The following is a 23,377-nucleotide window of genomic DNA, read 5'->3' on the forward strand; positions in this document are numbered from 1 at the left end:
AGTTTATTAAAAAAAAACACTATGGGGGCTTTCCTGGTGGTGCAGTGGTTAAGAATCCACCTGCCAATGCAGAGGACACGGGTTCAATCCCTGGTGGGGGAAGATCCCACATGCCGCGGAGCAACTAAGCCCGTGTGCCACAACTACCAAGCCTGCACTCTACAGCCCGCGAGCCACAACTACTGAGCCCGTGTGCCACAACTACTGAAGCCCACGTGCCTAGGGCCTGTGCTTCGCAACAAGAGAAGCCACTGCAATGAGAAGCCGGCGCACCGCAACGAAGAGTAGCCCCCGCTCGCCACAACTAAAGAAATTAACCCACGTGCAGCAACGAAGACCCAATGCAGTCAAAAATAAATTAATTAATTTAAAAAAAAAACACTATGAAATAGTACTATTATAATTCCTATTTTACCTGTAAGAAAACAAAGCACTAGGGTAAAATACCCATGTTACTCTCTTCATAGAAAAATTGTCATCTCCAACTTAAAAAGTATGGGGAAATGTTTTCAGGCTTTACGTATGATGTTAGTTTCTGGTTCTCAGATAATCAATAAATTTATATGAACTCATTGCTCTAGGAACACAGCAGAAATTCCAAGAATTAAATATCAAGAGCAGCTATCTCTATAGATATTTTTGGCTTTTATTCTTTAAAGTAGTCTGAGGTAATTTTACATATAGCAGTTTATTTTCCTAATAATTTGCATTCACTGAAAGAATTCTGAATAGTTTCTGTGGCATTGTTATATTCTATTTTTGCCCCAAAATATCATTTCTAGTGATGTAAAAGCTAATCACAGAATATAAAAATCAATTAAATCCAAAAGTTGTGTATATACATGTGAGTAAACAAAAATATTTTCCCTCTTTCAAGAAAAGAAAGAGGGAAAGGAAAGCAAAGCACAGAGAGACTAAGTAACTCAGCCAAGAGCTAAGATTCAAACTCCAGTAGTTATACTCTAGAGCCCAAATTGTTAGCCACTATTTCATTCTGCCTCTATAAAATATCAAGAACAGCTATCTCTCTATATATATTTTGCTTTAATTCTTCTAAATATATTCTAAAGTAGACTATATCTATTATCTCTTTTCTTCTGGATACTATATATGTATTTGTGAACATGTAATATCTTATCATCAGAAAAAACACATATATTTAAAAAGACAGAGACTCTTCAGGACCTCCCTCCAAGATGAATTCAACCAATTAACCAAAACATGTCAGATGTATTTGTTAATCTTTATGAAGTTATTCACCTGTGTCACCTTCCAGTTCACATTCTTCATCTTGTTTTCAAATATAACACGTAAATTTCATCAAAAGACTTACAGAAAATCAGATATACTATAGCTATAGCATTCCTCTGATCCACCTATCCAGTAACTCTATAAAAGAAATAAGCTTGGGCTTCCCTGGTGGCACAGTGGTTGAGAGCCTGCCTGCCAATGCAGGGGACACGGGTTCGAGCCCTGGTCTGGGAAGATCCCACATGCCACGGAGCAGCTGGGCCCGTGAGCCACAACTGCTGAGCCTGCACATCTGGAGCCTGTGCTCCTCAACAAGAGAGGCCGCGATAGTGAGAGGCCCGCGCACCGCGATGAAGAGTGGCCCCCGCTTGCCACAACTAGAGAAAGCCCTTGCACAGAAATGAAGACCCAACACAGCATAAATAAATAAATAAATAAATAAAATTTAAAAAAAAAAAGAAATAAGCTTGTAATAAAGCTTATTCATGCTAGTCCCCAGAAACCAACAGTTTCTATTCTGTGTTCACAAACCATCGTTTTAGTAACCTGGCCTAGAATTTTGCCCAGAAACTACAATAACTAACTAACTTCCAGATCATCCAAAGATTATAAACAGAAGTTCAGCAATGGTTTAAGCAAGTTCTCCTACTGCAATGAGATATAATTCATCAGAGAGGGGAGACTCTAAACTCATTTATATTCGTTAAGGCCCTTTTGTGTAATTAATTCCCTTACATTTTCTGCACTTCAGTTTCCTACTACCAATAACCACCTGACCCTTTCCAGAGTGGGATTAATGCTTCTTGACCAAGAAGACAGAAATAAGAGGGGCTAACAAATTCTACTTTCTATGATATGTTAATATTTCCTCATCTACCCTCTCAAGACTATACCTGCTCTAAACATAACTAAAAAAGCCTTTTTAAAAAATGATTGTTGGCATTTTCTGAAGGTCTCAAATAACTCTGAGATTTCTAGTTTCTGAAGCTATTCTTATGGGTTCTGTCACTCTTCACTGTTGGTTTTATATCCTGTTTTTTATCCTCGGTACTTAGAACTGGACAGCTACTTTTGTTGTCACGATAATCTCTTCAGTTACTTCTTTCTTCCTTATTGGAATCAGTTATCTCCCATTCCTCTTGAAAATACATTCCAATTATGTTAAAGAGAGAAGCTATATAATTGGCATAATTACCCTGATATTGCTTAAAATGTGTCTGGAACTCTGTCAAAAACTCCCTTCAGAAGTGAATTCGCTCCCAAAATCAGTTTTATACTTAATAGTCACACCTCCTCTTTGAAACTGTACTGCCCAGATTGCTCAAGGTGAGCATCTCATTATTAATAACAGCTAACATTTCCTGGGTATGTGCTATGTGACAAGCACTACATTAAGGAGCTTTCCACATATTCTCCGATCGAATCATCACAACCCTAATAAGGAAATACTATCATTACCCACATTTATCAGTAAGGGAGCAATGACTTAAGTAACTTGATAAGGCCACACAGATACTAAATAGTAGAGCTACATTTTGAGCCCAAATTTATCTGAATTAAAAACAAACAAACAGAAAAACCAAGTTCTTTCTACCACACCTCCTAGCCATTCACCTGTAGGCTAACGTTGAAGAGTGAGGAGAGTGAGTTGTTTTAGTTTAAGGTGACTTATAAAATGAAGGGATTTAAAAAATATATGTATCAGAATTTATAAGTCAAATATCTGATAATAACTTCAAAGTGACCACCTTGAGAAGCTTTAAAGTTTGGGAATTTCTTATGGAACAGTTTCCACAACATTTTACCAGTCTTTTAAATATCTTTAATACTAGCAAATATTAATTTTTGAGGATAGTTTCTATTTTGGAAATAGTTTGGTCTTTGGAACCAAGTCTTGTAAATTAGAAATAGTGATTTAGGGTGGTATAATATCTTAGTACTTGAGAGTGTGGCTTTGGAGTATGATAGTCATAAATTTGAATCAGAGCTCTACCACCCTAATCTCTACACAATTATTTAAATTCCCTGAGCCCTAGTCCCTCATCTGAAATACAAGAAAGGTATCATCTATCTTACAACCACTGTGAAGATTAAACGGAATACTGTATATATAGCTTCTGGCTATATAAATATATAATAGATATGTATAGTAAATAATAAATGTTTGTTTTCTCCTTCTCTTCTCCACTGTTATTTTAATCATTATTTCAAACTATGAACCACATATCTGTCACTTATAACTTTAAGAAGGCACGTGATTTTTTTTCAGTTTATCCATTTTTCAACTATTGATTTTTTGCTTTAAATTACATTGAAACAGTATTTTGATGTAAGTATAAGTCAATGGGCAACTTACCTGTGGAAACCATCTTTCAAAACTTCTTGCCTCAAAATAATTTCAGAACAAGTGGCCCTTATGCCTATAAGCATGAAAAGAATTTTTTTAAACAAAATAAGCACTCAATGAAAGAATATTTAAATAATCAGAAAATAATTGTTTGAATAGGCTTTAATTGCCTGGAAAATCTAACCAACCTAAAAACAAAACAAAAACTTTTAAAACTTAAGCAATTTGAGCTACACATAAATCTATTTCTAGTATAGCATAGGGGTTAAAAGTCCTGACTTTGGAGTTAGATTGGCTAGTTTCAAACCCCAGTCTGTCTATTAACAGCTGTGTGACTTTGGGCAAGATAGTTTCCCTCTCTACTAGTTGTCATGAGAATTTAATATATGTAGAAGCACTTAGAACAGGGTCAACCACATAGCAAGCACTCTATGTGTTTGCTATTTATATTACTTTATTCAGGTGATCCCAGGACACCAAAAACAACAGAATGGCCAAAGAGCCAGGAAACCTCAATTTTAATCCTAGCTCACTGAAACTGAGTATCAGATACAAACTGGCAACTTCTATATTCTACCATCCACAAATAGCAAAAACTGAGAGGATGGTACACTATGCCTTGTGGAGACGTTGAAAGAGTTTAAAGAAACAACAAAAACTGGAGGCTTTTGAAAGGTTCAAAGGGTTCCTTTATAAACTTAGAATAACCAGAAATCTCACTATACTGACTCCATGCAGAATTCAGACATTAAAACTGTTACTCAGTGTCAGTCTCATAAAGTTAAAAATTCAGCTACTAATGACCACTAACTCTGCCCAGGCACTTTGCTATGGAATTTTACTCCATTTTCAAAAGCTGGAAGTGTGTGGGAAGAATATTAAAACAAACATACAGAAAAACCATACACTACTGTATGATGCTAAGTCCATTAGATATATTCCTAAGATCCAAAAAAAAAAAAACATGACAGGGAGATGGAAACATTTGGAATATACTAGGGAAGGAAGGAAAAAAGTATGAAAGACAACATTTATTAAATAATACCTATATGACAGATTCTCTACTTGGGGCTTTCACATGTATTTTAACTTTCACAGTCTAGCTAAACAGGCAGGCAAAATTATTGGCATTTGTACACAGGAGGAAACTCTGACTTATAAACAGTTACTGTCTAGGTCACACAACTAGGTAAGTAACTGATTTAGAAGCAAGATCTGCCCAACTTTTAAAGCCTAAGGTATTTCCACTCTCCTAGCTATTTAAAGAAATCCTTAATTGCTTTGGAGAAGCACATATCATCTTTTCCCAAGCAACTTACAGAATATCTCTTGCATAAATCCAGATATTTCTTCAATGTTTAATTTTAATAGAGGTGGGGGTAAGGGTTTATATCTGCCTATAAATTAATTAGAAAAAAGGTCAAATTAATAGGCTTAAAGTCTATCAGGATATACACTAGAGAACAGTAAATTTCATTCATCTTGGGATAGTAGAAAAGCTAATTTACAAACAGTATTGCAAATACTAGATTATTTATGATTTTTAAGGCAAAGGTACCACTTTCTTTCTTTTTTTTAATATTTATTTATTTATTTAGCTGCGTAGGGTCTTAGTTGTGGCACACGGGACCTTCGTTGCGGCATGCAGGAACTTTCCTCGCGTTACGTGGGCTTCTCTCTAGTTGTGGTGCGCGGGCTCAGTAGTTGCAGCACGGGGGATTAGTTGCCCCGGGGCCTGTGGGATCTTACTTCCCTAACCAGGGATCCAACCCAAGTCCCCTGCATTGGAAGGTGGATTCTTAACCACCAGACCACCAGGGAAGTCCCCAAAGGTACCATTTTCAGAGTGAATTTGTTGCATCTGAATGCACCTTCAAGATTTTTCCTCTTAAATATTACCTTATTTGGTTATTGCGGCCTGAACTGGCTCTGGAAATTGACCCATTTTTAATCACAAAATGCCAGTGCTGGAAGAGTCTTCAGATATAAGTCCAGTTGTTTAAAAATTCTTTTTGGCCTAGTAATCCTTTCTTCAAATAAATTTGGGAACTTAATATGTAAACACAAAAGCAGAACTGCACTGACTGACAGATACTAGTCTAATATCCTCGTTTTAAAGACAGAGAAACTCACCTGATTTGTACTGACTTTCCTTTCCCTATCAAACGTTGTCACTTTATTGTAATTACTACTGCACTGTATACATCTCCCCCTACTGCAATGCAAGCTCCACGAGGGCTGGATCCACAGCGCCTAGCACAGCACTTCTGCCCACAGACTCGGGCCCAAAGAAGTGAATTAACTCGCTTGCCCAGCCCTGAGTCATAAAGAAACCCTAGCCCAATCCAGTCCATTATCAAAAATGTTTGTAAAACGAAACTAGTCTTCCTCCCCTTTCCACGTCCCCCGAGGACAATACATACAATCTATGCATTCTAGATTGGGGTTCTCACACCTCACAGGACAGTTAGGCTTTGCTGGCCCCGCAGTGGTCAGAAGCTTCACGCATTCCAAGAGCACCCCAAGACGCTTCACGGCTGTACTTTACAATATTTTAGTAATAGTGCGGCCAGTCGCTCCTCAGAAAGACAAAGCCCGACTCTCCAGAGAACCAGAAGCAGCCACAAAGCAATGAAGAGGGGGGGGCGGGGCGGGGGGAGTAGCAGGAAGCTTGCAGCCTTTGTTTTTAATCTCCTGCAGCTCTCCCCACAGTTCTAGGGTCGCGAGAAGTACCTTTGTAAAGCGCGGAAGGGAGAGTACTGGGGAGCCTGGAGGGCTCCCCACCCTCTCGGCCCTAAACCCCGCCCTCACCCCTGAAGCCCCGCCCTTCCCCTTACCAGCGTCGGTGGGGGTGGTGTTGAAGGCTATGGCTGGCGAGCAGGTGAGTCCAGCCGCCTCCCAGAGGAGTAGCCAGGCCACCGCCCGGACGGCCACGGCCGGGGGAGCCAGGACGCCGGAGAACGCGCGCCCCAGAAGAGCGCGCGGGGACAAAATGCGGTCAGAGGAACTTGCGCACGCCTCACACCGCTCCTAGAGCGCGCTGTCACGGAGTTAGGGACCGGGACGGAAGACTCGCTGCGCGCACGCCAGCGGTTCACCCGTTACCCTGCTCCCCGCATCCCCGGTCCCGGAATGTTCTGGTGTCAAGGAGGCCGCGGTCCCGCCCCCTCGTCGCCCCACCCCTCGCACTCCCGCTCGGGGGCGGAGCGAGGAGCTGCGCAAGCGCCGTGACGTATGTCAGGGCTGTTGCTCTAGGGACCGCTCCGCGGTCCTCCAGCATGACTCCGAGCCCCGCGCGGTGTCCTGGGAACAGCCAAGCCCAGCTCCCGACGTCCACCTCCAATTCCAGGTATTTGCCGATGCGGGCCTCCTGCTGGGGAATTCACCCCACAGTCACGGCTGCGGAGCTGTGGCTGTCGCCTCTTTCTGCAGCGCCAGGCTGTGCCTGGCCTCAAAGTCGAGTGCTCCTAGGTGCACTACGGTTAGTGGAAACACCCCCTCACGGAGATTTTAGACGTTGACCTGCAGAAGATGCATTTTCTGTACTTCTCTATGGGTAAGAAAGTCAGTCTTGCACTGGTGGGGGCGTGGATAGGGAGAGGATCGTCTACCTGATGGCAAAATCCGTACACTTTTAGGTGCTGTGGGGATGCTTGGCAAAATTATGCAGGTCACTGATCCTTGAGGAGAAAAGTATTAATGTCTAGGAAGAAATGCTGGGTAAATGTGTCGTCTGTCTTCATGAATTGAATATATAAGCAGAGCTGGAGAGTATCCAGTGCAGATTGGAACAGAACGGAGGGCTCTAGGATGGATGTCTTAAAGAGGAAAGATGTCAGAAGATACTACCTAAAACTGAAGAGAGCAGTATAAGCATGCTGTTAAGAAATATGAAGATAAATTTTGGAAGAAACATTTAAAAGAATTGACACTCGTTACCTATGGAGAGGCGAAGGGGAGAGGACAACAGTTTTTTGTTATAAGCCTCATAGAATTATGTTACATTTTAAACAGAATACAAACATTAATAAAAATAAGAGTTTAATTTTTAAAAGAAAGAAAAGAGTGTAGTCTTAAAACTGCATTATTGAGCATCACTTGCATATATCATTTATTAATACAGCCATTTGCTTGAGTGTATGGAATTTTTATTGTGCTCAGTAGGATCTTCTAGAAAGTTTACTAACAGAACAAATTTTAGTGAGGTGAACTGGGAGTAGTATTTGTTTTAAAAAAAAAAAAAAAAGAAGAAAAAAAAAGAAAGAAGGGGTGGAGTGGGATCATGGCATTAGATCAGAGGCAGAGCACAATAACTTGATAACACAGTTCTTTATATATTGGGTTGGCCAAAAAATTCCCTTGGTTTTTAAGTAAAAATAAAAGACACATTCTTCATTTAAAAAAAAATTTTATTTATTTATTTATATCGGCTGCACCAGGTCTTCATTGCGGCACGCGGGCGCTCTTAGTTGTGGCATGCGGACTCCTAGTTACGGCATGCATGCAGGATCTAGTTCCCCAACCAGGGAACAAACCCAGGCCTCCTGCATCAGGAGCACAGAGTCTTACCCACTGGACCACAAGGGAAGTCTCACATTTTTCATTTTTACCAAGAACTTTATTGAACAACGTAGTCACCGTTTTGTTCCACTACTTTCTGCCATTTTCCAGGCAACTCTGTAATTCCGTCTTCCCAAAATTTTTATCTTTTTGAGCAAAGAACTGTCCTAGGTGCCTTTTACAGTCTTCCAGAGAATTGAAATTTTTTCCATTAAGAGAATTTTGTAAAGACCGAAATAAACGGAAATCCAAAGGTGCAATGTCTGGTGAATATGTTGGATGAATCAGAACTTCCCAGCCAAGCTGTAACAGTTTTTGCCTAGTCATCAAAGAAACACGCAGTCTTGCATTATCCTGATGGAAGATTATGCGTTTTCTGTTGACTAATTCCGGATGCTTTTTGTCGAGTGCTGCTTTGAGTTGGTCTAATTGGGAGCAGTACTTGTTGGAATTAATCGTTTGGTTTTGCGGAAGGAGCTCATAATAGAGGATTCCCTTCCAATCCCACCATATACACAACATCACCTTCTTTGGATGAAGACCAGCCTTTGGTGTGGATGGCGGTGGTTCATGTCGCTTGCCCCACCATCTCTTCCATTCCACATTATTGTACAGTACCCACTTTTCATCGCTCATCACAATTTGTTTTAAAAATGGAACGTTTTCATTAGGTTTAAGTAGAGAATCACATTCGGAAATACGGTCAAGAAGGTTTTTTTCGCTTAACTTACGTGGAACCCAAACATCAAAGCGGTTAACATAACCAAGCTGGTGCAAATGATTTTCAGTGCTTGATTTGGATATTTTGAGTATGTTGGCTATCTCCCACGTGGTATAACGTTGATTGTTCTCAATTAATGTCTCAATTTGATCGCTATCAACTTCAACTGGTCTACCCGACCGTGGAGCATCGTCCAGCGAGGAATCTCCAGCATGAAACTTAGCAAACCAGTTTTGACACGTTCGATCAGTCATAGCACCTTCTCCATACAATGCACAAATCTTTTTTTGCGTTTCAGTTGTGTTTTTACCTTTCTTGAAATAATAAAGCATAATATGCCGAAAATATTGCTTTTCCCCCCTATTTTCTATATTAAAACAGCTACACAAAAATTCACCAATTTTAATGCACACTGATATGACAGCTGTCACAATACAATCTAACAAAACTTTCGAATGAAGTTAAAGACAACTAAGCGCTACTAGAGCCAGCTTATGGAACAAACGAACTTTTTAGCCAACACAGTATGATCCATTTCCTAAAAGTAAAAATTCTCACATCCAATAGTAAGTGGTGAATAATATAGATTATGGTATATGCATAGGACAAAACATTTGCAGTCATAAAAATTTGCATTTTAGAAAGACATTTAATGGCAAAATTACATAGGTTGTTAAATTTAAAAGGCAGGACTTAAAAAAGAATGAAATAATGCCATTTTCAGCTACATGATGGACCTAGAGAGTATCATACTAAGTGAAGTAAAAAAGAGAAAGACAAATACCATATGATATCACTTATATGTGGAATCTAAACTATGACACAAATGAACTTATCTACAAAACAGAAACAGACTCACAGACATAGAGAACGGACTTGTGGTTGCCAAGGGGGAGGGGGCGTAGGAGAGGGATGGATTGGGAGTTTGGGATCAGCAGATGCAAACTATCATACATAGAATGGATAAACAAGGCCCTACTGTATAGCACAGGGAACTATATTCAATATCCTGTGATAAACCATAATGGAAAAGCATATGAAAAAGAATATATATATTTATATTTATTACTGAATCACTTTGCTGTATAGCAGAAATTAACACAACATTGTAAGTCAACTATACTTCCATAAAATAAAATTTTGTAAAAATTTAAAAGGTAGGAAACAGTATGTATGATATAAAAACTTACTATAGGGCTTCCCTGGTGGCGCAGTGGTTGGGAATCTGCCTGCCAGTGCAGGGCACACGGGTTCGAGCCCTGGTCGGGGAGGATCCCGCATGCCGCGGAGCAGCTGGGCCCGTGAGCGACGGCTGCTGGGCCTGTGCGTCTGGAGCCCGTGCTCCGCGGCGGGAAGGGCCGCGGCAGTGGGAGGCCCGCGCACCGCGATGAGGCGTGGCCCCCGCTTGCCGCAGCTGGAGAAAGCCCTCGCACAGAAGCGAAGACCCAACACAGCCAAAAATAAATAAATAAATTAATACATAAATTTAAAAATAAATAAATAAATAAATAAATAAAAAGTAGCCCTTGAGTTGAATCTAAAAAAAAAAATACTATAGCTAAAAAACAAACCAAAAAAAAGAAAACCAAACACAAACAAACAAACAAAAAACTATGCCTAGAAAGACTGGAAGGAATCAGGGATGATTATTTTGTATGTTTCTTCCTCCCCCTTCCCCACTCCCATCCCAGTTTTCTACAATGAACATGTATTAAGTAACCATGTTCCTAGTGATTCTCTAACAGAACTGAATTTATGAAGATATCATCCCTATGCTGCTTTACCTCCAGGTTCTTTGACATTTGCAAATCTTTCTGAGAATATCATAGTCATATCTAAAGCAGTCCCTATAATTAAGTATATTTTGGCATTGAGAGCAGGGAAGGGAAGACGGAATGGAAAGTATTAACCTTTAAAATGGTGGTTTCAAATACTGTATGCTAACACACATATATGGAATCTTAAAAAACGGTACTGATGAACCTAGTGGCAGGGCAGGAATAAAGATGCAGACATAGAGAACAGACTTGAGGACACTGCGGGGGAAGGGGAAGCTGGGATGAAGTGAGAGAGTAGCACTGACCTATGTACACTACCAAATGTAAAGTGGATGGCTAATGGGAAGTTGCTGCATAGCACAGGGAGATCAGCCCGACACTGTGATGACCTAGAGGGGTGGGATAGGGAGGGTGGGAGGGAGACGTAAGAGGGAGGGGATATGGGGATATATGTATACATATAGATGATTCACTTTGTTGTACAGCAGAAACTGATATACTGTAAAACAATTATACTCCAATAAAGATTAAAAAGTAATAAATAAATAAAATGTTTCTTATAACTGAAAAAACATCATGTAGTGAGACAAATAAGTTGAAATAAAAGCCATGTAAGCTTTATTGCCTCAAATATGTGGAGGCTGATTCTGCCTTTTTTGATCAGATTTCTAAACTGTGAACACTTAGAGGATGTACAGGGGCTGTGTCTTCTATTAACACATTGAATTAAACAATGGAATACCTACTACAGTCCAGGTATTGTGCTGGGGATATTGTGGTGAACAGTGGATATGTCCCCTGCCCTCATGGAGCATATAGAATAGAAGGAAAAGAAAAGTGATAAAGTAAGTAGTTACAAAAAACTCAATGAGTAGAATGATTGGGGAAGTACAAAGGAGAGAGGTCTGGTCTAGTGAACCCGTCAGGACATAAGATTAAAAAACTCGTAGTATGTTGACATAGAGGGTGCTTGTACATACTTGTTTAATTGGTAAACAAAAAAGATCCTGTAAGTTGATTCTTGGGCTGACTCAGAGGTTCATATACAGTCTTTGGTTAAGAGTACAGTACACTAAGAGATCCAAACTGAACTGCATTTCTAGGTTCATGTGTGAACAAATCTACACCCCTCAATGAACCAGGGATTCTGTAGACTAAAGATAACTTGGGGCCAAACTGAACTTTCCAGGTAGCTCTTGAAATACTGAGCTTGAGCTGACTATGCATCTCCAGAACTGGAGTAGATTCAGATCTGCTGGGGAGGAAAAGTAGAGGAGAATGTGATGTATCCAACACTTAATTTTTTTTCCCCTTTAGCAGGAAGTCATTACGCGACTGACACATTTTCATCAGATTTCCTCTGATTTACCGTGAAGTGTATGTGAGAATGATGTGCACTGCCAAGAAATGTGGAATTAGGTTCCAGCCTCCGGCTGTTATCTTAATCTATGAGAATGAAATGAAGGGGAAAAGTCGCCAGCGCATCATGCCAGTTCGAAACTTTTCAAAGTATTCAGGTATCTTATGTTTTATCTTGCCTCCTATCCTAAATATTCACTGAGTCAGTTTATAAGAACGATTTGAGTCTCATGTAATGGAATGACATGGCCTTCAGATTTAGACCTACCAAGGTTCAAGTCATGACTGTCAGGGTAGGTGTGAAATCTTGGCTAAACTACTTAATCTTGGTGAGCATCAGTTTCCTAATCTGTAAAAGGAAATTGATAATCCCACCCTTTGAGATCTGCAGTGTGGGTTAAATGAGATAGCATTATTCAGTAATATTAATTCCCTTCTCTCCCTCCAAATGTGTTTTTTATTTGTAATCTTGATATTTTCTTGGTACCAGTACTAATATCTAAAGCTGTAATACTACTTTTTCTTCTCAGACATTTTCTCCAGTTGAAAGTATTTAACATCTCCTCAAAGTGATTTTAAGTTACAGAAATAAAAAATATATCCCTCCTTCCCCCATCACACTCAAAGCTGTATATAAAGAAATAGTTCTGTGAAATAATTCATTCCCAAAAGCCAGTTAGCTAGTTGATTATAATGACAGATAATGGTTTCAGTAACTTGTGGTCCCTGAATAGTCTGTGGTGTTGCGTGTGGTATAATAGTTTTGTTTCTCCCTCCTAGATTGCAGCAGAGCTGCTGAACAATTAAAGAATAATCCACGACACAAGGGTTACCTGGAACAGGTATCCCTGAAGCAACTAGAGAAGTTATTCAGTTTTTTACGAGGTTACTTGTGGGGGCAGAGTTTGGCAGAAACAATGGAACAAATTCAGCGGGAAACAACCATTGATCCTGAGGAAGACCTGAACAAACTAGATGACAAGGAACTTGCCAAAAGGAAGAGCATCATGGATGAACTTTTTGAGAAAAATCAGAAGAAGAAGGATGATCCAAATTTTGTTTATGACATTGAAGTGGAGTTCCCACAGGATGAACAACTACAGTCCTGTGGCTGGGACACAGAGTCAGCTGACGAGTCCTGATAACCAAAAACTAAAACAAAAATTATTGAGTAGTAGAAAATCCATGTTTATATAAGACCATAGATTGGTTGTAGAAAAATCTGTAAAGAACACTATGCATATTGGTTCACGTTTGGATTGACCATGTTACTTTTCAAAACAAAGATATGTAGAGCATCTACTATGTAGGTGCATATGGAATATAGGGAAAACAGAATATAGGAATCTGCCTTTAAGGAGCTTACAGTCTAATTGGAAGATAAGTCAAAAGCTTATGAAAAGCTAGTTTAATGGTATTAGGCAGCATTAGATCCAAATGCTTGATAAAGGCTAGAGAGGATCAGAACCTAGATTACGGTAGGGTAGAATAGTCAGGGAGGACTTTGTCCTTCAGTGGCAAGATGGTACTTTGCCTGGCCCTTGAAATGGTAGTATTTGGATAGAAGCTTATATAGGATTCCAGATTAAACTGGGAGGAAAAAAAGGGGGATGTTGCAGGGGATTGGTAAAGAGATAGGAATTAGAACGTTTTATTTGAGGAACAGTAAGCAAATTATAGTTTGATAAGATCAGAGGGCATATATGGTTGCCAGGGGGTAATCCTTTATGCACTGTCTTTATATCTATTTAACTCTGGAGTAGAAGAGTACCCCTGCAGAATGCCCTGCAGCTTCAAGTGGATGTAATCTGATGGATAGCAGGGGAATTCTGCCCCATGCCCCTGTCCCAGTATCAGGAAATATGTACTAAAGACATTCTGAAACCCTGAACCTCTTCCCATAAATAAGAGGTTTGTTTGTAAAATGGGAAATCTACCCATAATAAATGAACATATGTACAGCCAGTTTAGGCCTATTCATGAGTTTGTATCTCCAAAGAGAAGATCTTTGTTGAACAAGGTTATATATGTACAGATATATCTTTCTTCATATTAGAATATTATTTAATTGGTAGAAATCCTGTTTTCTGCAAGGAAATTAATACCCATTAAATAAAGCTATAAAAGTTACTCATTCTTTCCACCTGTCCATCCCTACTCTCTTTACCATTAAAAGCCTCATTAAAGAGATCATTCTTATAGTGATATCACCAAGGACTTAAGATGGCCATGTCTCAAATGTATATTTGTCAAAGGTAGCAAACCAATTTTCAGAACTGGAGATCCTTCCATAACTACATACTATTTCACTGTATAGATGTAGATGATACATTTTAAAAATTGACCTTAGGCTGTTTTCCCCTTTCACTATTACAAGCAATACCACAATAAATAACCTTGTACATTCCCTATTTTGCTGAACTAAAAATGACACCTGGAGGGGAATTGCTGGGTATGTGCATCCTGAATTTTAATAGATATTGCCAGATTGTCCTCCAAAGAGTTTCATTCATTCATTCATTCATTCAGTAATGTACTTAATAAGCACCTACAACATGCTGAGCCTGTACTGTTCTAGAGTGTGGGGATGCAGCAGTGTGCACAACAAAGTCCTTGCCTTTACAAGGTTTACGGTCTGCTTGGAGGGGAGAGACAATAAATATACATAGAATAATGTCATATGATAAGTGCTCAGAGTTCAAAACGGGGTAAAAAGAGAATGATGGTATGGGTGCCACTATTTTTGATAGGGCCTTCAGAGAAGGCCTCACTGAAGAGGTGACATTTGAGCAAAGGCCTGAAGGAGGTAAGGAAAATTTGATGTGCATTTCAGGGGTAGCGGAGAATGATAAGTGCATAGGCCCCCAGGGCTGGAGTGTGCTTGGTATATTTGAGTAAGAGTAAAGTGGCCAATGTGGCTAATACAGATTGAGCAAAAGAAAAATGGTAGGAGATGATGTTGGAGTGTATTTTACCAACACACGGTACTTACCATGAAGGTTGTAGCAATTTAAACTATCAGAAATACGTAAGAGTACCTGTTTTCCCCACATGCTCATTGACAGAGTTATCAAACTTGATCTTTGTCAATTTTATAATTTAAAAATGGTATCTCAGAGTTTTAATTTGTATGTCTTGTGAGTGAGACTGAGCGTCTTCATACACTTTTTATGAAATAAGCCATTTTTTATGACATAAAAAATGTTATGCCCACTCAGTTTTCTATTGGGTTACTTGTTTTTTTCTTATGGATTTGTAAAAAGTTATTTATTAAGGAAAATAGTTCTTGGTTTATGATATGAGTTGCAGATATTTCCACCCTGTCATCTGTTTTTTCACTTTGTTTATGATATTTTTTCCAAGTCTAATTGATCAATATTTTTCTCTATGCTTCTGCATTTTTGTGTCATATTTAGAGAGGCATTTTTCACTCCAAGACTTTTTGTTTTAATCCCATGATTTCTTCTATACAGGAATTAGTTTTGCTGTAAAATATGAGATTACTTTTTTCCAGATGCCCATCCCACTGTCCCAACACCACTATCTATTGAATAACCTATCTTTCCCTACACTGACTTGAAATGCATTCTTTATCATATACAAATTTTCCATATGTATCAAAATAATTATCTTTTGATTATGTTAATGTCATCTGCCCCACACTTCCCAATCCATGTTTTGGGGATAATCCAATGTTTATCGAGTACATCTATGTTCACTAAATTAAGAGCTATAGAAAGATACAAAATGGGCCATAACTTTCGCCTTTGAGTTGTTAACATAGTTCAGCCAAAGCAACAAAACTAACATGTGTAATAGAGGTACTGACTAACTAGAGCAGAAGGGGGTGAGCATATGAGCTGAGTAGCTATTGCGATTTTTCCTCCGTGTAACTTGTTCAAAGCTAATTCTTCTGCTGAGCTCTTTTAAGTGTTTTTTCTATTATAGAATTAATACATATTCACTGTTCATTATCTTAAATTTTTAGGCAAATACCAGAGTGTAAAAGTGAAAGGGGAATATTTTCCCTCACCTTCTCTCAATTCCCACTCCGTAGAGAAATTAGCTTCCCTAGAGGGCTCTGGATTCCATCTTCTCTTATGTCCCGGCTTTATCAATTATTCTTTCTCTCTCTCTGCCCCTGTCTTTCTCATTTTCAGCTTCATTCTCTGCTGGCTTTCTCTGCAGTCTGTCAACGTTCGTAAGGCTCCACGATACTAAGACAAGAAAACACATCGCCTTGTCTTTCTTTACCTAATATGGCATCTAACCAAATTTTAGCTCATTTAGTTTGTTAGATAAATCTAACCACCGTCCTCCCCTCTCCCTCCCAACCCCACCCCATCCCCTTTAGAGCTGATCTGGCTCTAATCCAAGTGTAGAGATGTATGCTCAGGCTATGAAGCTCAATACTTTGAGAGCTGCTCTGAATATTCAATTTGGCCCTGGGTTATCCTCAGTCTGTTGGATCCCTAGAATCTCTGGTTCATTGAGTGGTGAAGGTTTGTTCACATGTGAACCTGGAAATGCAATTCAGTTTGGACCTCTTAGTGTACTGTACTCTTAACTAAAGATTGTATGTGAATCCCTGGATCAGCCCAAGAATTGACCTAAAGGTTTTTTTTCTATTTCTCAATTAAGCAAGTGTGACTCAAGCACCCTGTATGTCAAAGTACTGTGAGTGGTCACTGTAAACATTATGTCCTGAGAAGATCATCAGATCTGTCCCCTTGTACTTTTGGGACTATTTTATTCACCAAGTTTTTTGTAGTTATTTAATCACCTATCTAATATTTTGACAAAAGCAGCAGGTGAAAATTGAGGAAAGGCAAGTAGGTCTCTATTAATGTTCAAGGATGAATCTTGAAGGGAGTAATTAGGATGGAAGTTGCAGGATATTAAAAAGGAAATAGAAGATCATACACCTATATGAAAAAAGCTAAAACTATACAACTTTTAGAAGAAAATAAAAGAGAAAATCTCTATGACCTTGGTGTTTTAGCCAGATCAGGCTGCTATAACAAAATACTATAAACTGGGTGGACTATTAAAAAAACAGAAATTTATTTCTCATAGTTCTGGAGACTGGAAGTCCAAGAGCAGGGTGCCAGCATGGTCAGTTTCTGGTGAGAACCCTCTTCCAGGTTGCAGACTATCAACTTCTGGTTGTATCCTCACATGGTGGAGAACAGAGAATAGCAAACAAGCTCTCTCCTGACTATTTTTTTTTAAATAAATTTATTTATTTATTTATTTTTGGCTGTGTTGGGTCTTCGTTGCTGCGTGTGGGCTCTCTCTAGTTGCGGCGAGCGGGGGCTACTCTTCATTGTGGTGTGCTGACTTCTCATTGTGGTGGCTTCTCTTGTTGCGGAGCACGGGCTCTAGGCACGTGGGCTTCAGTAGTTGTGGCACGTGGGCTCAGTAGTTGTGGTTCGCAGGCTCTAGAGCGCAGGCTCAGTAGTTGTAGCACACGGGCTTCATTGCTCCATGGCATGTGGGATCCTCCTGGACCAGGGCTCGAACCCATGTCCTCTGCATTGGCAGGCAGATTCTTAACCACTATGCCATCAGGGAAGTCCCCTCTTCTGACTTTTTTAAGGGCACTAATCCCATTCATGAGAGCTTCACCCTCATGATTTCATCTAATCCTAATCACCTCCCAAAGTCCCCACCTCCTAATACCATCATATTGAGGGGTAGAGTTTGAACAAATTAATTTTGGAAGAGCAGATACATTCAGTCCATAACACTTAGGTTAGGCAAAGAGGTCTTAGAATTGACACCAAAAGTATGATCTATAGAAGAAAAAAAAATGATATATTGGACTTCATCAAAAATTTAAAATTTTATACTTCAAAGACAACATTGAGGGGCTTCCCTGGTGGCGCAGTGGTTGAGAATCTGCCTGCCAGTGCAGGGGACACGGGTTCAAGCCCTGGTCTGGGAAGATCCCACATGCTGCGGAGCAACTGGGCCCGTGAGCCACAACGACTGAGCCTGAGCGTCTGGAGCCTCTGCTCCGCAACAAGAGAGGCCGTGATAGTGAGAGGCCCGCGCACCGCGATGAAGAGTGGCCCCCACTCACCACAACTGGAGAAAGCCCTCGCACAGAAACAAAGACCCAACACAGCCAAGAATAAAAATAATAAATAAAAAAAAAAAAAAAAAAAAAGACAACATTGAGAACATAAAAAGTCAATCCACAGACTGAGAAAAATATCTGCAGATCATATATCTGAAAAAGAACTTGTATCCAGCATATATAAAGAACCCTTACAAGTCAATGATAAGAAAAACAACCCAGTTTTTAAATGAGCAAAAGATTTGCCTAGACATTTCACCAAAATCATTGATTTTGTGCACTTAAAAACAGGTGAATTTTGTGGTATATATATTGAGGTATATAAGTTATACCTCAATAAAGCTGTTTTAAAAATAGAAAATAGAATAGAATCAACATCTACAGGTCATTTGTTCTAAGAACGAACAAGAAGGGTCAAACATATGCACAAAACCTCTTCAAACCCACGTAGAGGTGGAGATTGAAAAAGATTGGAGAAGGGATGGAATAAATGCATTCATTCAATAAACACTTTTTGAGTATTTATTCTGTGGAAGCTCCCAAGACATCTGGAAAGGGGCAGCTTTAAAGGAAAGGGAAAGCTCATGCAACTCAATATCAAAAAAAAAAAAACAAACAAACAACCCAATAAAAGAAATGGGCAGAAAATTTAAATAGACATTTCTCCAAAGAAGATGTACAAATGACCAAAAAGCACATGAAAAGCTGAATATCACTAATTCTTAGAGAAATGTAAATCAAAACTACAATGAGGTATCACCTCACACCAGTCAGAACGGCCATCACCAAAAAGTCTACAAATAGGGACTTCCCTGGTGGTACAGTGGTTAGGAATCTGCCTGCCAATGCAGGGAACACGGGCTCGAGCCCTGGTCCAGAAGATCCCACATACCATGGAGCAACTAAGCCTGTGCGCCACAACTACTGAGCCTGTGCTCTAGAGCCCACGAGCCACAACTGCTGAGCCCATGTGCCACAACTACTGAAGCCCGTGCGCCTAGAGCCTGTGCTCCCCAACAAGAGAAGCCACCGCAACGAGAAGCCTCCACACTGCAATGAAGAGTAGCCCCTGCTCGCCGTAACTAGAGAAAGCCCGTGTGCAGCAACGAAGACCCAACACAGCCAAAAATAAATAAATAAATAAATTTTTAAGAAAAAGTCTACACATAATAAAGGCTGGAGAGGGTGTGGAGCAAAGGGAACCCTCCTACACTGCTGGTGGGAATATAAATTGGTGCAGCCACTATGGAGGACAGTATGGAGATTCCTTAAAAAACTGAAAATAGAATTACCATATGACCTAGCAATCCCACTACCGGGCATATACCCAGAGAAAACCATAATTCAAAAAGACACATGCACCTCAATGTTCATTGCAGCACTATTTACAATAGCCAGGACATGGAAGCAACCTAAATGTCCATCACAGAGGAATGGATAAAGAAGATGTGGTACATATATACCATGGAGTATTACTCAGCCATAAAATAGAACGAAATATTGCCATTTGCAACAACATGGATGGACCTAGAGATTGTCATACTGAGCGAAATAAGTCAGACAGAGAAAGACAAACATTGTATGATACCACTTATATGTGGAATCCTAAAAAATGGTACAAATAAACTTATCTACAAAACAGAAATAGAGTCACAGATGTAGAAAACAAGCTTATGGTTACCAGGGGGGAAAGCAGGGTGGCTGGGGAGGGATAAATTGTGAGGTTGGGACTGACATATACACACTACTATATATAAAATAGATAACTAATAAGGACCTACTGTATAGCACAGGGAACTCTACTCAATACTCTGTAATGACCTATACGGGAAAAGAATCTAAAAAACAGTGGATATATGTATATGTATAACTGATTCACTTTGCTATACACCTGAAACTAACACAAAATTGTAAATCAACTATACTCCAATAAAATTTTATAAAAAAATAAAGGAAAGGGAAGAATAAGAGAGAAGACTGATGATAGGCCAGTTATGATGTCAGGGGCAGGTTCATGATTTCAGTCTTCTTTTTTTTTGTTTTAATTAATTAGTTAATTTTTGGCTGTTTTGGGTCTTCGTTGCTGCACGCGGGCTTTCTCTAGTTGTGGTGAGCAGTGGGGGCTACTCTTCATTGCGGTGTGCGGGCTTCTCATTGCAGTGGCTTCTCCTGTTGTGGAGCATGGGCTCTAGGCATGTGGGTTTCAGTAGTTGCAGCACATGGGCTCAGTAGTTGTGGCACACGGGCTTAGTTGCTCTGTGACACGTGGGATCTTCCTGGACCAGGGCTTGAACCCATGTCCTCTGCATTGGTAGGCAGATTCTTAACCACTGTGCCACCAGGGAAGTCCAGTCTTCTTCTTAATGAGCCAGGCAGGGCCATCAGATTATAATGAGACTGAGGAGAAGCCGGGGCAAGAATGAGTAGTTAAGGTGAAAATGAAGGGCTACCATGTCGATGAAAAAAATTAATCCATAGCCCATCTAAGAAAGAAATGGAAAATTTTATTCGAACGAAACTGTGTATCATAACCCGGGAAGCAGTCTCTCAGAGAGCTCTGAGAACTGTTTGAAAGAGGTAAGGGGATTTTGGTAAAAGAGATATGTGCAACCAAGCACACATCTCAGTAGAAGGTTGCTACTAGCCATGGGGAATAGACATCTTAGTTAATGGTTTTAGTGCTTTTCTAAGTATGGGAAGATGCAAGAATCCGGGTTTATAAAAAATTTCTCCTGAAAATGTCTATCTGAGGGCCAGTTCTGTCAGTTTTCCTAGAGCACAGAGTGCCTCATCCTGATCTTTCACCCTGAATACATTTCAGGGTGTATTGTAAGTCAGTGACTGCAGCAGTTAAGGACTTGATTCTTTTTTTTTTTTTAATGAATGAATGAATTTATTTATTTATTTATTTTGGCTGCGTTGGGTCTTCGTTTCTGTGAGGGCTTTCTCTAGTTGCGGCAAGCGGGGGCCACTCTTCATCGCGGTGCGCGGGCCTCTCACTATCATGGCCTCTCTTGTTGAGGAGCACAGGCTCCAGACGCGCAGGCTCTGTAGTTGTGGTTCACGGGCCTAGTTGCTCCGCGGCATGTGGGATCTTCCCAGACCAGGGCTTGAACCCGTGTCCCCTGCATTAGCAGGCAGATTCTCAACCACTGCGCCACCAGGGAAGCCCAGGACTTGATTCTTGAACTCAATGGTGGACAACGTTCCCTTTCTTTCTTTCTTTCTTTCTTTCTTTCTTTCTTTCTTTCTTTCTTTCTTTCTTTCTTTCTTTCTTTCTTTCTTTTCTTTCTTTCTTTTTTTCTTTCTTTCTTTCTTTCTTTCTTTCTTTCTTTCTTTCTTTCTTTCTTTCTTTCTTTCTCTCTCTCTCTCTCTCTTTCTTTCTTTCTTTCTTTCTTTTTTTTATTTTGGCTGCACTGGGTCTTCCTGGCAGCATGCAGGCTCTCTAGTTGCGGCATGCAGAGAGTGGGCTCAGTAGTTGCAGGGCTCAGGCTTAGTTGCAGTATGTGGGATCTTAGTTCCCCAACCAGGGATCGAAGCCAGACTCTGCATTGGGAGCACAGAGTCCTAACCACTGGACCACCAGGGAGGTCTCAACATTCTTTGTTTATCAATCACTTCCCTTTCGGTCTTAATTTCGACCAAGGTTTGGGAGGCATTTGGTGACCAATTTGTTCCAGAGCACTAGGAATGCTCATTCCCAGGTCAGGCGAGGATTTCATTGATAGGCCACTCAATGTGCTATTACTGGACTATGCCCTGTTAACAGTAGCCAAAAGCCTCTGGATTGCCTGTCTTACTAGTCTGTTATGGTCCAGGAAATGGCTCCCTCTTGTTGCTTCTTCCCGTATCTAGAGTTACACTATTACAATCATTGGTCTTATAGGACTATATATTTGGTCAATCATTTCAGGTCACTTAGGCGTCATTAATTTTATCTGAGGCTCAGTGACATATTTGGTAATGCAAGAAATAATAATCTTGTAAAATAGGCAGAATACAAGTAATACAGCTAGTAACATTAATAAGGTCATAAGTAAATATTTAAGCTAAGGACCTCCATGTAGTGTGGCCCAGTATCTCCCCAGGTTGTCTGACCAGTCTGTTCTGCACCAATCACTATATATTTTTTTTAATTTTTATTTATTTATATTTATTGATGTATGGTTGATTTATAATGTGTTAATTTCAGGTTTACAGCAAAGTGATTCAGTTACACACACACACATATATATACTTTTTAAGGTTCTTTTCACATATAGGTTATTACAAAATATTGAGTATAGGTCCCTGACCAATCACTATTTTTTATTTATTTATTTATTTATTTTATTTTTGGCTGTGTTGGGTCTTTGTTGCCGCTCACAGGCTTTCTCTAGTTGCGGCGAGCGGGGGCTACTCTTTGTTGCAGTGCATGGGCTTCTCATTGTGGTGGCTTCTCCTGTTGTGGAGCACGGGTTCTAGGCGTGCAGGTTTCAGTAGTTGTGGTGCACAGGCTCAGTAGTTGTGGCTCTCATGCTCTAGAGCACAGGCTCAGTAGCTGTGGTGCACAGGCTTAGTTGCTCCGCGGCATGTGGGATCTTCCCAGACCAGGGCTCGAACCCATGTCCCCTGCATTGACAGGCGGATTCTTAACCACTGCACCACCAGGGAAGTCCCTGAAAATTTTTATGTTTAAATTTTTCTTGTCTTGCCTTAAAATGTGATTTTTTATTTCATTAAGAAGGAGAGGACTTCCCTGGTAGTCCAGCAGTAAAGAATACACCTTCCGGGCTTCCCTGGTGGTGCAGTGGTTGAGAATCTGCCTGCCAATGCAGGGGACACGGGTTCGGGCCCTGGTCTGGGAGGATCCCACATGCCACGGAGCGACTGGGCCTGTGAGCCGCAATTGCTGAGCCTGCGCGTCTGGAGCCTGTGCTCCGCAACAAGAGGGGCCGCGATGGTTAGAGGCCTGCGCACCGCAATGAAGAGTGGTCTCCGCTTGCCACAACTGGAGAAGGCCCTCGCACAGAAACGAAGACCCAACACAGCCATAAATAAATTAAAAAAAAAAAAAAAAGAATACACCTTCCAATGCAGGGGACATGGTTTCGAGCCCTGGTTGGGGAACTAAAATCCCACATGCCACGGAGGAACTAAGCCCACGCGTGGCAACTACTGAGCCCGTGTGCCTCAACTAGAGAGCCTGTGTGCCACAAACTACAGAGCCCACGTGCTCTGGAGCCCACAAGCCACAACGAGAGAGAAAACCTGCAGGCCACAACTAGAGAGAAGTCCAT

At 40.3% G+C, this 23,377-nt stretch overlaps 2 protein-coding genes across 4 annotated transcripts in view; one reads left to right on the top strand and one right to left on the bottom strand.

The window, feature by feature from the left end:
- The window catches only part of PIGX (phosphatidylinositol glycan anchor biosynthesis class X), a gene marked incomplete at its 5' end in the record, with an annotated part of 37,462 nt that extends 26,781 nt beyond the window's left edge, over positions 1 to 10,681 (bottom strand). The window contains 3 exons of the mRNA XM_082460978.1: positions 3,608 to 3,671; positions 6,436 to 6,628; positions 10,664 to 10,681. Coding sequence (XP_082317104.1) covers positions 3,608 to 3,671; positions 6,436 to 6,628; positions 10,664 to 10,681 — 275 coding nt within the window. The remainder of the gene's footprint in view (positions 1 to 3,607; positions 3,672 to 6,435; positions 6,629 to 10,663) is intronic.
- CEP19 (centrosomal protein 19) lies at positions 6,617 to 14,146 on the top strand. 3 transcript variants are annotated; one of them, XM_082458706.1, is made up of 3 exons: positions 6,617 to 6,947; positions 11,975 to 12,174; positions 12,797 to 14,146. In XM_082458706.1, the coding sequence occupies exons 2-3, from the start codon at positions 12,045 to 12,047 to the stop codon at positions 13,156 to 13,158; spliced, it is 492 nt and encodes a 163-aa protein (XP_082314832.1). In that variant the 5' UTR covers positions 6,617 to 6,947; positions 11,975 to 12,044; the 3' UTR covers positions 13,159 to 14,146. The 3 variants fall into 3 exon arrangements, with proteins under 3 accessions (XP_082314832.1, XP_082314833.1, XP_082314834.1); XM_082458707.1 differs by having other exon boundaries at positions 11,978 to 12,174; XM_082458708.1 differs by lacking the exon at positions 6,617 to 6,947 and adding an exon at positions 6,955 to 7,154.
- The last annotated feature ends 9,231 nt before the right edge of the window (positions 14,147 to 23,377 follow it).

Source organism: Balaenoptera physalus, assembly GCF_965194825.1.
Source record: "Balaenoptera physalus genome assembly, chromosome: 4".
NCBI classification, from domain to species: domain Eukaryota; kingdom Metazoa; phylum Chordata; class Mammalia; order Artiodactyla; family Balaenopteridae; genus Balaenoptera; species Balaenoptera physalus.

Excerpts from the sequence above, each read along its gene's own strand:
- CEP19 (XM_082458706.1), top strand. The coding sequence starts at position 12,045 with ATGATGTGCACTGCCAAGAAATGTGGAATTAGGTTCCAGCCTCCGGCT. Across the intron at positions 12,175-12,796 it reads AAACTTTTCAAAGTATTCAG|ATTGCAGCAGAGCTGCTGAA; the intron begins GTATCTTATGTT and ends TCTCCCTCCTAG.